The 15,411-nt window shown below is 41.8% G+C and overlaps 1 protein-coding gene across 1 annotated transcript; it reads left to right on the plus strand.

Moving 5' to 3' along the window:
• Positions 1-11,544: 11,544 nt before the first annotated feature.
• On the plus strand, positions 11,545-14,876 carry LOC123153348 (uncharacterized). The gene is made up of 2 exons (XM_044572510.1): positions 11,545-11,994; positions 12,537-14,876. Exons 1-2 carry the CDS (start codon positions 11,545-11,547, stop codon positions 12,648-12,650), a joined length of 564 nt encoding a protein of 187 aa, XP_044428445.1. The 3' UTR covers positions 12,651-14,876.
• Positions 14,877-15,411: the final 535 nt, after the last annotated feature.

Raw genomic sequence — 15,411 nt, forward strand, 5'->3', positions numbered from 1 at the left:
AGCAAATCTCAAATTCTTACCAGTTCTTACCCAGCAGCAGGCGGTGATCGGCAACCAGGGAGAGTCAAACGCACGACGTAGATTTATGTGGAGCTAGGAAGGCTTATAATATGGTAGCAAAAAGATGAGCAATAATCAATTCAGAGATACAAAATTGAATAAATGCTCAACGACGATACTGTGCTGGTCCTAGGCTAGATTGTGCTAGAGACGCGAGCCTAGAACGCTAACAAAATCACGGTGCTGCACGTAAACAAGGGAAAAGCACACTTTGGAAAAAAATCACTTTCTTTTTTTTGCGCTCCTCTTTTTCTTGCGAAAAATCACTATAATGGCAAGTGTCTCAAAACTCTTCCCAAGTCAAAATGACAGGATGGGCACATAATTTTTTTGACAATTTTTTTTTGGAAATCAGGGCAGCGACGATGAAAAAGTGTGACAAAAAATCACTATGATGGCGAGTGTCTCAAAAGACTCAGAAAAGCCTAAAAATAGGATAGGGGAAAATATTTTTGATCGTCGAAATTTTGGCGTAAAAACATCCCGGGGGTCTACTTTTTTTTGAAACCTACTCAGGCAAGGAAACACAAATCGGAAATTAGATGGATCTCAAAAACAACCCTAATATGAAAAGAATTCAGATTCGTGGTGGATATATGACGGTAAGATATGGCAGCGGTGGTGGTATATGGATACGGATTGGTGGTGGTATATGGATATAGATTGGTGATGGTATATGGAGACGGATTGGTGATGGTATATGGAGACGGATTGGTGGCGGATAAGCGGTGGTGGTAGATGGCAGGGGCGATGATGATGGTGCGGCGGCAGTGTGACAACTTATGACCAGAACTACACATGACGATGCAACCACAAATTCAACAAAGCAAAATACTAAAAAGACTATGCAAAGGCTCAGACTGGTTCGGATATGATGAACTAACCCTAATATTTTTTGGCTTTTTCGTGGACTGTAGGTATGAAGAATAAACTCGATCTAAACTACGAAAAACTATAAAATCTCACTGAGCAACTTGGAAATCTGATACCACTTGATAGAGGCGAAGGTGTCCGATGTTTCGATGAGATGGTGGCTATCGTTTTCTGTGGGAGTCGACCTTGACGATCCGACTACGAACGTGCGAGACGTCGCGCCTTAGCAATCGCTAAACCAACTTTCGAGGGGTTATTGACCATGCCGGAGCACGATCAACCTGACCATGAGGGTCTGTTTCCTACGAGCAAACGAAGAACAAGCAAAAAACTGAGATTGCAATCTGGAAAGTGCAAATATAAGAGGAAAGCTTTATTAATAAAGGTGGGGTTCTGTGACGCCTTTGTCTGGTCGTTGAACACAAACGAAGTACGCGAAGTTGCAGCTATGGCGAACTTTTAATCTAAACAAAACCCAAAGTCTAAACGACGCCCTAAGGGTTGTATATATGGAGGAAGAGGGGGGGTTCGTGGCCCTTGGAGGAGGGGTCCGAAACCAACCTTAACTCTTGTTTCACCACACATACGGAGTCTAAAAACAACCTGTAGTCAAGTATTTCGAAATTATATGGGCCTGTCCCAAAAATAAGGTGACGCAACACCTAGAATAGCCTTTGGACGAAATTTATGAAGTGGCATCTTGTATATTTCGTCCAAAGCTTCGTGCACTCATTATGGTGGCTTCAAAGTCCTGTAATCATCACTTGTAACTCCGTTCTTGTACCCCTTGCGCATGCCATCTTCTCCATGCTTGAACTTTCTCCAAGGTTCATCTGTCTTGTCCAAGAAAGGCCCTTCACTTGTAAGAAAAACAAACGTATCCAATTTAGGCAACATCATCTTCTCATGAACATTAGAATCATTACTAAGAAACGAAAGTACCTGGTAATTCAATTGGCGTGTGCGAGCTCTAGTAATTGGTCTAGTATGTATAGCAGCAGGGGCTATGAGTGTAACAATGGTATTGATGTCCTCATCAGATTTTGTTCTGGATCCACCCAGCAGAACCATCGCCATGAAAATTTTGACCGTCGGACCTTGACGAGAGAGGAGTGTTTGAAGTTTTGGGTGGCTAGGTCGCATATGGCAGAAGAATTATAAGACTAGATAGAGATTATGGTGTACCTAGAAGAATTAGAAGACCTAGATTTAGATTGGGAGAAGGAAGAATCGAGCGCTCGCAGTGGCTGTCGTCGACACATGTACATTGAGTCAGTGACTGCACCAAATCACTAACCTAGGGTACCACTTTTTCTAGCGAATCCAGCCTGCCAGGCCTGCACTTCTCTACGTAGCGTATGGCCTCCGAGGGCCCCTTGGGCTTCGAGGGCCTAGGGCGGCCGCCCCTCCTGGCCCCCTCAGGGCTGGGCCTGTGTATCTTTATATGTGGCCCCCTGCATTTGGAAACTCAAGTGGTAGTATTAGCTGACCAATTAAATGTGTGTTTGTTAACTAATATCAGTATCATGTCACATTCATATTTAAAGAAGTATACTTTGTACTTATGATTGGTTTGTTGTTTAGCCTCAAGAGTGGACTGCTGCTAGTATGACACAAAGCACCTACATAGATCGTGGTGTAGATATAATGGAAAAACCCTAAGCATCACGAATAAAATCGGGAAAGTGGAACTTGATGGAAAATATGGGCAAGTATTGCCGGTACGGCTAGAAAGGCTTCGGATACCAGCTCTCTTCAACTGAAGGTGCGATACTATTACTATCAGTCTAACTCTCAAAGGCGACATAGCTCCCAGCATTTCCTGGATATTATTGCAGACCAACACGAAGAGTTGGAAAGGTCCATGACAAGCTATCGAATAGACCTATACACTACAAATGTCCCTGCTGCTCTTCACTATAAGGAACATACCGTACTACTATTATACTCCCTCCGTTCTTGAATATAAGTCTTTGTAGAGATTCCACTATGGATCACACATGGATGTATGTAGATACATTTTATAGTGTAGATTCACTCATTTTGCTCCTTATGTAGTCCATGGAGGAGTCTCTACAAAGACTTATATTTAGGAACAGAGAGAGTACTTATTAAAGAAGAACAGGAGAGGAACATGCTAAAGAAGAGCAAGCCGATTTTGGATAATAAAATGTTTGTTGCCCACACATGATGAACCAGGGTGCATAAACAATGCAACTCCCTGATGTCTCTCTGTATGTGGCACACGTGCTTTGTGAAAGTAAAGTAGGAACATTAGTTGACCAATTAAACATTCTCTGTTTAATTTAGTAATACTAGCATCATATCATATTCGTATTTGAGCGACTAAGTTTGGAATTATGAGTCGCATGTTGTGTAGCTTGATGGGTTGTGGAGCAGTGCTAGCATGTCTCAAAGCACCTAGGATGATGGTACTGGATATAAAGGGAATTTCTACATGCAAGTCGACAGACTTTTGTCATTTGGGTTGGTCGACCATTTCAGGCGGTTGGATGAAGATCCTACGTCTCTTAACCCTTCTTCTTCCTCACCTCTTATTCTTCACCTACAAACCACCGCACGGGTCGCTGGCCGAACCACCGGCCCACGCCCTCCCCTGAACCGCCCCCACCGCCGGTCTTCCGCCGCCCCCAACCACCCCTCTAGCCCCCCTCCCCCAACCCAAGTTGAGTTTTTCCTCCAGCGAGGCCCCACCACCGCTCGACCATCGTCCCCACCCAAAACCCTAAGATAGATAATGGGGTATCCCTCTGACGAGCCCGTTCCTTCTTCTTTCTTCCCTTCGGCGAACTTCGACGAGCTCTCAAAAATCGAGTCACCCAATTTTGAAATTTAGTCGACTATGATTTAGCTAATGTGGAATATAAAAGGGGAAAACCATAAGAAATGTGAGTATAGTGTTGAGCATGCCATGGCGGATCTGAAGGTGCAAACCGAACAAAGGCAACTTCGTAACCAATGTTTGCTTTCAACTAACAAGTAAGATTCTAAGTGACGGACAAGAAATCACAATGAAGTAGTGGAGATCTATTTTCTTGCTAAGATAAATAACTTGAGCAGATACGAAAGAGTACCGCATCTGGTGCGGCACCGTGTAAGCATCTGTTGAGACGTTGAGGGTGCTGCAGTAGCGATGGTTGTCGGTGGCTTGGAAGCAGATCTGGGAGGGCAGCCGATGGCGGCGTGGGAAATGTACCGGCGTGGTGGATGAGATGGTCATAGGAGTAGCCCCGGCAAGGTGGACGGTGGTGCGGATGAAGCGAGAGGATGCGATGCAAGGATCCTGGTCTAAAGTCATGGATGAGACACATCAATCTCTTGTAATGGACGAAGGCGTCAGGGTACCAGCTCCGGCATGGTAGAGGAGGACGGAGGTGGATGGAGTGGTAGACGGAGGAGGCTGGGGTGGAGAGGGTGTTTTGGCACCCACAGAGTACGAATGGGGAACTGAAGGAAGAGAGATAGGGGTACCATGTCTTTGGGACACGCTTGTCGAGGAAAGTTAGAAACTTAGCCCCCGCTTAAAATTTCAGACATCACAACAATATTGGTCAGCTGGGGATAGGACGGTAATGTCGCATACACCAAATATTTTTCGATGGAGATTTCAGCCGAGGAGAGTTTGTTTTGGTGCCCACCGTGTATGAATCTGGGTGAGAGACGATTTCGGCCGAGGAGACAATGTGTTTTGGCGCCCATCGTCTATGAATCGGCGTGAGAGGCGGTTATGTCATGTTTGAGTGAAATTACAAACATGCCCCTATCGAGATCTATTGAAATCGAGCTAAAAGGTCTTGCATGTCAGGGATAGGCAGTAATTTCCATCTCCCGGAATTTGGTTTCAGGCGGTTATGGCCAAGCAAGGACTACGTGTTTGACCACTTCGTTCAAATTTTTGGAGAAAAGCGTGCACGTTTACCGTGCGAACTCAATTCAAATCTATTTTGTATTCTTTTTTGGGCAGGATTCATTTTGTATTCGAATATAAATCTATATACATAATTTTTATATATACTTTCAAAAGCACACACCTTTATACGTAAATATGGTCTACAAATTCCATAATCTCATATTCATAAGGCTGAATCCATATTAATTTGAATTCAAATATTTGAAACCACTTTATGTTGAAATCCAACGTATGCATTCCTCGCTAACTAGCTCCAATTAATTTGTGTTTCATGTGGGCTATTTTTGACTTCTCAAACACGTATAATATGTTTGACACACACAACACATGGTGTAGTCCCATTTAGACATGAATTGCATAAGCCATGCATTGTATCTAATTAAAAAAAATCTATGGATCACTAATATTGATAAACTAAATAACATTACATATGTCCCCAAATTCAAATGAATATGCATGTTTGATAGCTCAATTTTGGTTATGATATTATTGATGTCCTGATCTCTAATTTAAATAATTGAATCCCCTTTAATCCAGATATTTCGTCTCATATAGTTATCACTCACACTCTTATATATCTATCTAGACCCGTACGAGTTCACCATCTCTCGTGTATGTCTTGTGCTACTTGTATGTTGATACCAGTCTTTTTTCTTCATAACACTCTAACAGTCCTCTCTTCCTCGACCTTCACTCTATCTCTTTCTAAGTATATCTCGCTCCCTACTATGTCTCTCTATCTATGATTCTCCTAGTGAAATCTCTTTCTCTCACACAAACACAAACTTCGTCTTCTGGGATCTCATTTCTCTCTACTATTCCACTGTATGCCACCCGCACACACACTCTCACTCTAGAGGTGTCTTGTGCTCCCTAGGTCTCAGTAGCTATGACTCTCCCTCTTAAATATCTCTCTCACACACACTCAAACACAAACTCTGTCTCCCAGGCTCTCATTTCTCTCCACGATTCCCCACGTATGCCGCTCACACACACCCTCTCTTCCTAGGGATATCTCGTGTTCCCTATGTCTCTCTAGCTACAACTCTTCCTGTGAAATGTCTCTCTCACACACACAAACACAAACTCCGTCTCTCGGGGTCTCATTTCTCTCTAATATTTATTTGTATGGCACTCATAGGCATCATCTCTCTATCTCTCTCTCACACACACATAACTCACTCTTCTGATCCACTCGACTCTTATTTCTAACAAACACACTAGTCGGTCTCCATCTAGCTAGCATCTATATCTCTCTATTTCTCTATTTCTCCATCAACCTTCTTTCTCAACCGCACTCTTGCTTCCTATAACACACACACTTTATATGTGTGTATATACACACAAACACACACACACACACACACACACACACACACTATTCTGATCACGGGATCGGAATAATATTCTCATAACTACCTAACATGTCCTAGCGGTAGTAGTTGGACTTCCCCTAGTGTTAGATTGAACTTCCATGAACATTGTCCAAATGGGGCTCGCGATATAATGTGGGAAAGCTGTGGACACGAGTACCATAATCTAAGTTAAATTTTTGGCGAAATCTAAGCGGTTTAATAGCAGTTTTGAAAACCGTTTTTTCTTCATACAAAAAACATGAATAGTATTTTCGATCCCATTTCTAAAACGTTTATCGAAATGAGGCAAATAATATGGTGTTGGAAAGTTGCTGCAAATGCGCTCCTTCCACATGTAGAAAATTTCCCCTAATTCCCAATGGTTAAAGAGTAAATGGGAAAATCATGGAATTTCACAAACCGAATAGCCGAGTTTGTTGTTTCGATGCCATTTCTAAATGGCTAATCTAATTGAGGGAACTAGTATGGCGTTGGAAAGTTTTTGAAAATGTGCTTCTTATTCATGTACAAAGTTTTTTAAATTTTGAACGGTTTAAGAATAATTTAGAAAACAATCCAAATTCCACCGAATTCGTAATTTATAGTTAATTTTTTAGACGTACGTCGGAATGCAGCAAATGATATGGCGTTCGAAAGCTTGAACTAATGCGAAACTTTTGGTATATAATGTTTCTCCCAATTCCTTATGATTTTAAGTCAATTTTAAAAATGGTTAAAAATATTTTTGGGTCGTAATTTTTGCAAACTTTGTCGGAATGAGGCAAATAATATACCGTTGGATAGCTATAAAAATGCGAAATTTTTCGTATATAAAGTTTTCGCTAAATCCCAGTCGTTTTCAAGTAATTTAGAAAATGACAAGATCATGATTTCTGCCTTCACCACGAAAGGAAATGCACTGCGTGAAGTAGTTGAACTTCTAGCGCATGTCTGTTTGAACTTCACTCTGTTTTTGACGTGTTGTTTTTTGCCCGTAACTCCCAAACCACTTATCGAAATTGAGCAAATGATATACTGATGGAAAGCTATTGAAAACACACAACTTTCCCATGTTGATCAGTTTTTCATACTCACGATGGTTCAAAAGAATTTTTCTAATGCAGAAAAACGTGTTTTAAATGGTATACATGAACAACTTTAACCGTTCATCGAAATGTGGCACATAATATACCTTTGGAAAGCTTATGAATAGCAGCAAGTTTTTCATGTAGACAGGTGGTACAAATTCATTGCCGTTTGAGAGAAGTTTTTAAAATGGCAAAACAATGTTGTTTTTTGACTTTTTGCCAACATGTAAATGAGTGACGGACGTCTCGCACATGAATTTTAAACTATGCTAGGAGGAGCACGTGATCTTCTCACACAAACTTTTTTAAGCCTTTTATTTTCCATTCTTATATTATTATCTGAAATGCATTCCGTGTAGTAGGTCAACTTCCCGCTGTTTTCACCTTGAACTTCTGTCACGTATTTTTGTTCAACATCTCTCACAAGAATTTTTGAACTTTCTCAGGCCGAGCACTTGAACTTCTAGCAATAAATTTTTTAGAATTTGCCTTTTAATTTTTTTCTCATACGAAATGCACACCATGCAGTACATGAACTTCTGGCAGTTATCAATTTGAATTTCTCTCTACTTCGCTTTAGTAACGGAAAAAATCTAAGTTTTTTATAGATATCAAATCGCTCTTACTTTTTTATTTGAACTTCTTTGTGTATTCTAAGAAATGTGAAAATTGGAGTTTTGTTAGAAACATCAAACTTCTTTGTTATTTCGAATTGAACTTATTGGTTTTATTCTTTATTGACTGAAATTTTTTCGAATAAATGTCAAACTACTCCGCTTTTTCCAATTGAACTTCTTGGTTTTATTCTCAAGTGACAAGAAAACCTGAGTTTTTTATATACATTGAACTACTTTACCTTTTTATATTTAACTTCGTGCTTTTAATCTTTAGTATTCGGGAAAATCTGAGTTTTTTATAAACATCAAACATCTTTTTTAATTAGGACTTCTTATGTTATTCATTACTAAATGGAAAAGTCCTAGTTATGTTATAAATATCGAACAACTCAATTATTTAAATTTGAACTTCTAGGTATTTCTTGAAAAGAGGGGGAAATCCATTTTTATAAACTTTTTGAACTGCTCGGTTTTTTAAATATGACCTTATTTTCTAAACATGTAAATCTTAGTTTTTTACAAATCCCGAACTTCTCACTTATTTTAATTTGAACTTCTTTGTTTTAATTTCTGAAAATAATTTTTGTTATTTGTTTAAATAACATCAAACTACTCCCATTTTTCAGTTTGAAATTGTTGGATTTATTCTTTAATAACTTGGAAATTCCAAGTTTTTTATAAACATCAAACTGCTCTATTTTCTAAAAGTTGGGATACACATTTTTTTTTACAAAAAGAAACACAATATGTGGCCACTGAGAAGAAATATTGAACCACTTCGTTACTTGATTTTGAACTTCTAGGGTCTTGCTAGAAATGGAGAAAATCTGATTTTATATAAAAATTGAACTGCTCTATTATTTCAATTTGACCTTCTTCGTTTTTGTTTTTAGAAAGGGGAAAAATCATTTTCGTAAACATCGAACCATTTTGTTATTTTAACTTGAAGTTCTTCGTTTTTTATTTTTATAAACATCAAATGGAGCTGTCACACTACTGGAATCAGGGATTTTGTCGTCTGCCAGTTCTTTGCCGTCTGCTTGCGAACGACAAAGAAGGTCTTTGCCATCAGCTACCAAACAATAGACGACAAAGAACTGGCAGACGGCAAAGAAGGTCTTTGCCATCTGTCATTTCTTTGTCGTCTACTGGCAGATGGCAAAGAATCTTTGCCATATGCCAACAGACGACAAAAAGGTGCTGGTGAGAGCATCTCCAACAGGCGCGCCAAACTAGCGTCGCACCGCAAAATTCCCCGTTTTAGCGCACGCGCAACCGGAATAGTTGCTCCAGCGGGCGCGCGAAAACAGCGCGCGCGGCATACGTATTCCAGCGCGCAGGCTGAAACTCAATCGCACGCCGCTTAGTTGCTGCGCCCGCTCCCGCACGCTGGACTCTCGCGCGCTCGCTCGCACCTCCCACCCCCCATCCAGTCGCGCCGCCGCCGACCGCGCCACCCGGCGACCGTTCCGGCGCTTCCCCAGCCTATCCCCGCGTCGTGCGCGCTTTCTCTGGCCCCCCTCTAGTCCCGCTGCCCCGCGCGCGCTTTCTCCGCCCCCCTCTAGTCCCGCCGCCCCGCGCGCGCTGGTCCTCCGATGAACAGCGCCCGCGCGCTCGCTGCCGCTCGGCGCTCGCAAGGTGTTCGACAAAACGCCTAGAAGGTATGTATTGCTCAAAAGCCATGAATTTCGTGCATGTTGATTGTAGTTTTTTATTTATAGCATATTATTCAACATTGTAGATGAGTTCGTCGTATGATTCTTCCAAAGAAGAATTTGATTTGGAAGAGGAGGAGGATCTTGCAATGATCCTAGCTATGCATATTAATAAAAAACCAAAGCACGGTGGTTCGGTTAATGGGTCGGCAGAAAATTTGGAGGGATAGGATCGATGCCCACAACAGATTGATCAGGCATTATTTTGCGAAGAATCCCACATACCCCGAGTCGTATTTTCGCCGCCGGTTTAGGATGAGCACCGAGTTGTTCAGGCGCATTGCACAGAAACTAGCGAGCCATGACCGCTTTTTTCAGCAAAGGAGGAATGCCGCCGGAGAGCTCGGGCATAGCACCTTTCAGAAGGTGACAGCCGCTTTGCGTATGTTGGCATACGATATACCGGCTGATCTAGTTGATGATCACTTGGCTATGGGTGAGAGCCAAGCCATCATGTGTGTCAAGCGCTTCGCAGTCGGAATTGTGCAAGTGTTTGGCGAGGAGTATTTGAGATCTCCCAACGCTGAAGACGTCGTAAGGCTTTTGGCGATGAACAAAGCTCGCGGCTTTCCTGGCATGCTTGGCTCAATAGATTGCATGCATCGGAGTTGGAAGAATTGTCCAAAGGCATGGCATGGGAAATTCCACGGCCAAAAAAGGGTTCCACTATAATCCTTGAAGCGGTGGCCGATCAAGAGACTTGGATTTGGCATGCATTCTTTGGAATGCCTGGATCTTTGAATGACATCAATGTTGTCAACCGGTCACCACTGATGAGTAAGATTGTAAATGGGGAGTTGCCACCGGTGCAGTTTGTAGCAAATGACCGTACATACAACTATGACTATTATCTAGCGGATGACATCTATCCAAAGTGGCAAACCTTTGTCAAGCCATTGAAAAAGGCAGAAGGTAAGAAAGAACTTGATTTCCACAATGCTTAGGCGGCGGCTAGAAAAGATGTGGAGAGAGCTTTTGGGATTTTGCAAGCCCAATTTGCTATTGTGATAGGACCGACTAGATTTTGGGATCAGAAGATGCTTTGGTACATAGTGCGTGCTTGTGTGATCATGCACAACATGATCATCGAGAATGAGCGTGGCCAAGATGTAGACTACTCTCAGTATGAGCTCTTGGGATATCCCGTACGAGTGCGATGGAGGGCTGAAAGGGTGGCCCGTTTTGTTGCCTCCTATCATGCCATTCGACGTCCCACAGCGCATAATGATCTTCAGAAGGATCTCATTAAGGAGTGGTGGGCATGAAATGGACGACAAAGAGCATCATAATTTGTGCGTTCGTTATTGTATTGTTGAACTATTTGTTGTGTTTACTTGCACTATTTGTTGTATTGAACGATAAACGGTTTGTTTGAGTTGTAATAAACGAAATTGAACTATTTATTTTTGTTTGTTTTGATCTTTTTGCTTCTGTTTTTAAATGCATATGTTGTTTGTGCGAGTGTCACGCACGCTGCTGAAGCGGCGCGCGAGCTCTGCATTTTAGCGCGGCTGCTGGAGCCAGCGCTGCGCGCCGCGCCAAATCAGGTGATGGACGTGCGCTATAAGCTGTTTTTTGCGCGCGGCACATTCGGCGCCTGTTAAAGATGCTCTGAGGTCCACAGGATGCGAATACACTGAAACGATCCATTCTCTCTCTTTGCTGTCTGCTGGAAGATGGCAAAGATTCTTTCGCAGACGGTAAAGAGGGGTGGGGGTTCCCTTTCCAGCCGGATTAACCACGGTTTTACCCCACCACGTCAACATCAACGCCCACCCCACCTCACCTCCATGGCAGCCAGCCCATCGCCGCCTCTTCTTCCACTCCCCCTCCCATCCCCCATTCCCACCCATCACTCCCCCCCGAACCTTCTAGAAGCCCCCGAGGCCAGAACCCTACGCACCCATGGCGGCCTCGCTCCTCTCGCGCGCCGCCTCGGCCGCCTTCGCCCTCCGCGGCGGCGCCCGGCTCCTCCCCAAGGAAACCCCCCTTCCTCCTCCCCTCCTCCTCCCACTCCTCCTCATCCTCCTCGCCACCGCCGCCGGCACGCTCCCCGCGGTCGTAACCCTGCCGCTGCAACCACCGCCTCGATCTGCCAGGTCTGATAGTGTTCGCCTCTTGGAAACTTGCAGGGCAGGGTCGGATGGGCGCGCGGCGGAGGTCGGGTGCGGGGCGTCGCTGTCACCGTCGATGACGCGGTTCGGGATCGCCGTGCGCTTCAACGCCATGTCGTCGGCCGTCTCGGAGGCCGCCACCACCACGGCCGCGTCGAGCGTCGTCCACGCGGTGCCGCGGACCGAGCCTGTCATGTCCGCCGAGTGGCTGCACGCCAACCTCAGGGACCCTGATGTGAAGGTATAGCACTTTCCGTTCTGCTGCGCACGCCCTCTGAAATCTCAATGGCAGTTGCACAATTGGTATAGTCTAGATTTAAGACAGGGTACTCATATGGCTGGGGTTCTTCTGCCGTATCAATTTGGTCAGCGCTGCTACAAGTGATAAATCTGTTTGTTTAACTAGTGATGCTCGCTAGTACGTGGATTGGTATTTTAGCTGAAAGAGGATTTTGGTGGGCTTTGTTTTAGCACCAGCACTAATCTCAAGTCTTTTAAAAACAAATGAAGTTCCTGTATTACAGTATGTGACGAAGGTCGACGCCCCTCGGATAAACCTATTTCCGAAAAGAAAATCTTGCTACTGAAAAAATGCTACATTTTGGAGGCCTTTTCTTTCTCGACATTATTGACAAAGTCTCGGGCTCTCATCACTATGAATAATAGAACAGATACTACTAGGAGGAATCATTTAACTATGCTAGTCATAGGGTAGTTTTCTTGCTGTTAAACATGTCCACCGGCATACATTGTATCTTATTATGCTCTTACTTTTTTGTCTAGGTACTTGATGCCTCTTGGTCAGAAGATGGCGAGTTCCTCATTCCAATTGAGTTTATATTGTGTAGGTTTCTTCGTCATGATCTGGATTGCCGCAGTCATGTTCAAGTCCAATGATATCTTGCGCAAGCAGACTGCTCTCAAGGTTGGTGCTTCATAATAACTTTTCTATCAACGTGCTTCTTCTGCTTCTAGAGGTTAATTAATTGTTCTGACAAGCAGACTGCTCTCAAGAGCTTGTGCTTATCTTGTGTATCAACGTTCTTGTTCTGCTTCTAGCACTGGGTCTATCCCTTCTATTGAGGAAGCCGGCTGGCAGACTGCTGCCATCACTAAATATTTGCTGCATACTTAATCACCACTTTGTAGATGAATTATTATTTATTTTTGTCATATATGTAGTTCATCTGTCCAATGCTCTGCACTATAAATACTAATTTGTGTGCCAGGCCACCATTGTGGTAGTGCCCATGTCTCTTCTCCAGTCAGTCACATCGTGCTATGATGCACACATCCTCAAGTCTGGGAAGCAACCCTGGTAAGCCAATTATTGAAGCGCATTTTTTTAGTCCCATCACATGCACAATCTCATCAATGGTTAATTTTCCATTATCATGTTCAAGAGTTTCTTGGCCAGCTCTGATAATTGGGATCTCATGGATGCCACAATTGCACACAATAAATAAACAAATTTGATGATGCCTTCTTGAACAGATCAGCCTCCCCCCTTGCAAAAGAAAAAACGATCAGCCTCCCTAGATGAAATCAATAAACTGGAGCACTCCAACTATTTTCTACTTAGCCCTCAGAAACAAGTATGACTACTAGCCAACTACACTCATATCATAGAGCTCTAAAATATACTGTAACTATCTCACATGGTATTGTACTAAAAAAACAAAGTTTTTCAATTTTTCACTAAACTACTACTCAAATCATCCTATTGTTGCGAAGTTGTGAGGTATATATATGATAGCTTACAATTGTTTGAAAAACTAAGACCATGGTCTATCCTAAATGTGAGATTTCATTTTGAATTAGTTGGTAGGCTTAATTCTTTTGTTCTGCTTCAGCTCACTCTTACATAATGCCAATTCGTGTCAAGAGCCCTTCGCTGGCAACTTACTAGATGTAGAAACCCAAGTGGACGCAACCGCTGAGCCCTAAATTGTTGTTTTTTGTGACGATTATCGGTATGTATTTACATCAGCCAGAACATCTTATATGGGTGTCTTATCGTAATATTTCTACCTGGCAAAGATTGATTCTTGAATTTTACCACGTCCTTTCCTACTTTTACCATTCAATTATTACAATTGCTGTATGTATCATATTTGTTGTCAGGTGAGCCTTGAAACATACTCCCTTTGTATCAAAATATAAGATGTTTTTTGACACTGGAGTATATGGCTTGCTAATCCCATCATGATTACGAATATATATATGTTGTTTGCTGCTGGAGAAAAATAAATTTGCTGTCCATTGATTGAGTGCATTACAGTAATAATTTCCAAACGTCACATGAAACAAGGAAATATTTTCACGTGACTTCCTGTTTTGACAGATATAACAAGGAAACATCCACATCAATTTTGTTCTTGATATATTTTATATTGGTTTATAGCTCACTCATCATACCATTTTTTATTTGTGGTATAAGAATATTTGCCTTCTCAAACTTCCATTTTTTTGGGATTGTACTATGCTCAATTAATTTGATAGAAGTATACCCAGAGTACGATAAACAAGGAAACAAAGCACACCCGCATAATTAAATTAGCTTTGCCAAGGATATAGGGCAAAACTTCCTCGTGTAGATCTTCTGCTTGTATTGCACTAAGCTCTTGGTTACCATTTGGAATCTTATTCCAGGATCCATGTTAATCCCATACATATTTCCGAGCTTGTAGGATGACTGGAATATTGCCCTGTTTTACGTCGAATATCTCAAGCGACAAAATTTGCTCTTAATGTACTGCTGCAGGATCTGGATATCTCTCAAAATTTAGTACTTTCTGGTGTTGATCTCAAGTGTTGGCTCCTACAGCATTGCATTTCACCAAGTGAAATGCTACATTTCTACTCCTAACCCATTGTCTCTTTCTTAGTGTTTTTGTTATGCAGGTTGGAAGAAAAGAAGAAGATCCAGAGAAGATCTTAGTAGTAAGATAGTTTTTTAAGAAAATAGATATTTAGTTTTAGGTCATTTCTTGTAATTTCAGATATGGAGTGATTGTTTATAGTTTTTGTTTTGACTTTGTGAAACTTGCTACCTATGGATGAAACTGTGTAATATTGATGAAACTATGTATATGTATGGATGAAACTTGCTACTATTGGTAACATGTGTTACTATTCATCATCCAGGGTGCAAAATAAGTTATTCTTCGCCCGAGGTAATCTTACTATCGCTTTCTAAATAAATTATGTTTAGAATATAAATAGTTACATGCATATTGATTCAATATGTAAAATTTTGTATAAAAAAACAAAAATATAGGTTATAAGACCAAAAAATCACATTTTATGTATGTTCTACACTGTTTTTATATTCGTAATTTTACTTAACATAAAATATTTTTTAAGGCGAGTACATATTTTTTTCCGTTCTCTTTTTATGTATGAAATAAGACATTATTTACGAAATGTAAAAATATGATGCATTGATGTCAAAATAGAGAAGGGGTGAAGAATAATTATTCTTTATCCAGGGTGACGAATAGCGTGACCCTATATATTCGGACTTAGATGCCCCACACATTTTACACATAGGTGCCCAGGCTACTTGTCTTTTCACCGTTTGATTGCATTTAGATGCGTGTGTTATTGTGATAGGTATAGATGGTAATTGGTCAAACCATTACTAATTGCCAATTTT

Source organism: Triticum aestivum, chromosome 7A (genome assembly GCF_018294505.1).
Source record: "Triticum aestivum cultivar Chinese Spring chromosome 7A, IWGSC CS RefSeq v2.1, whole genome shotgun sequence".
NCBI lineage: Eukaryota > Viridiplantae > Streptophyta > Magnoliopsida > Poales > Poaceae > Triticum > Triticum aestivum.

What these genes read in the sequence shown, in the direction of transcription:
- LOC123153348 (XM_044572510.1), top strand. Translation starts at nt 11,545, where the DNA reads ATGGCGGCCTCGCTCCTCTCGCGCGCCGCCTCGGCCGCCTTCGCCCTC. An exon ending in TCAGGGACCCTGATGTGAAG is followed by an intron (nt 11,995 to 12,536) that starts GTATAGCACTTT and finishes TTTTTTGTCTAG; the next exon opens with GTACTTGATGCCTCTTGGTC.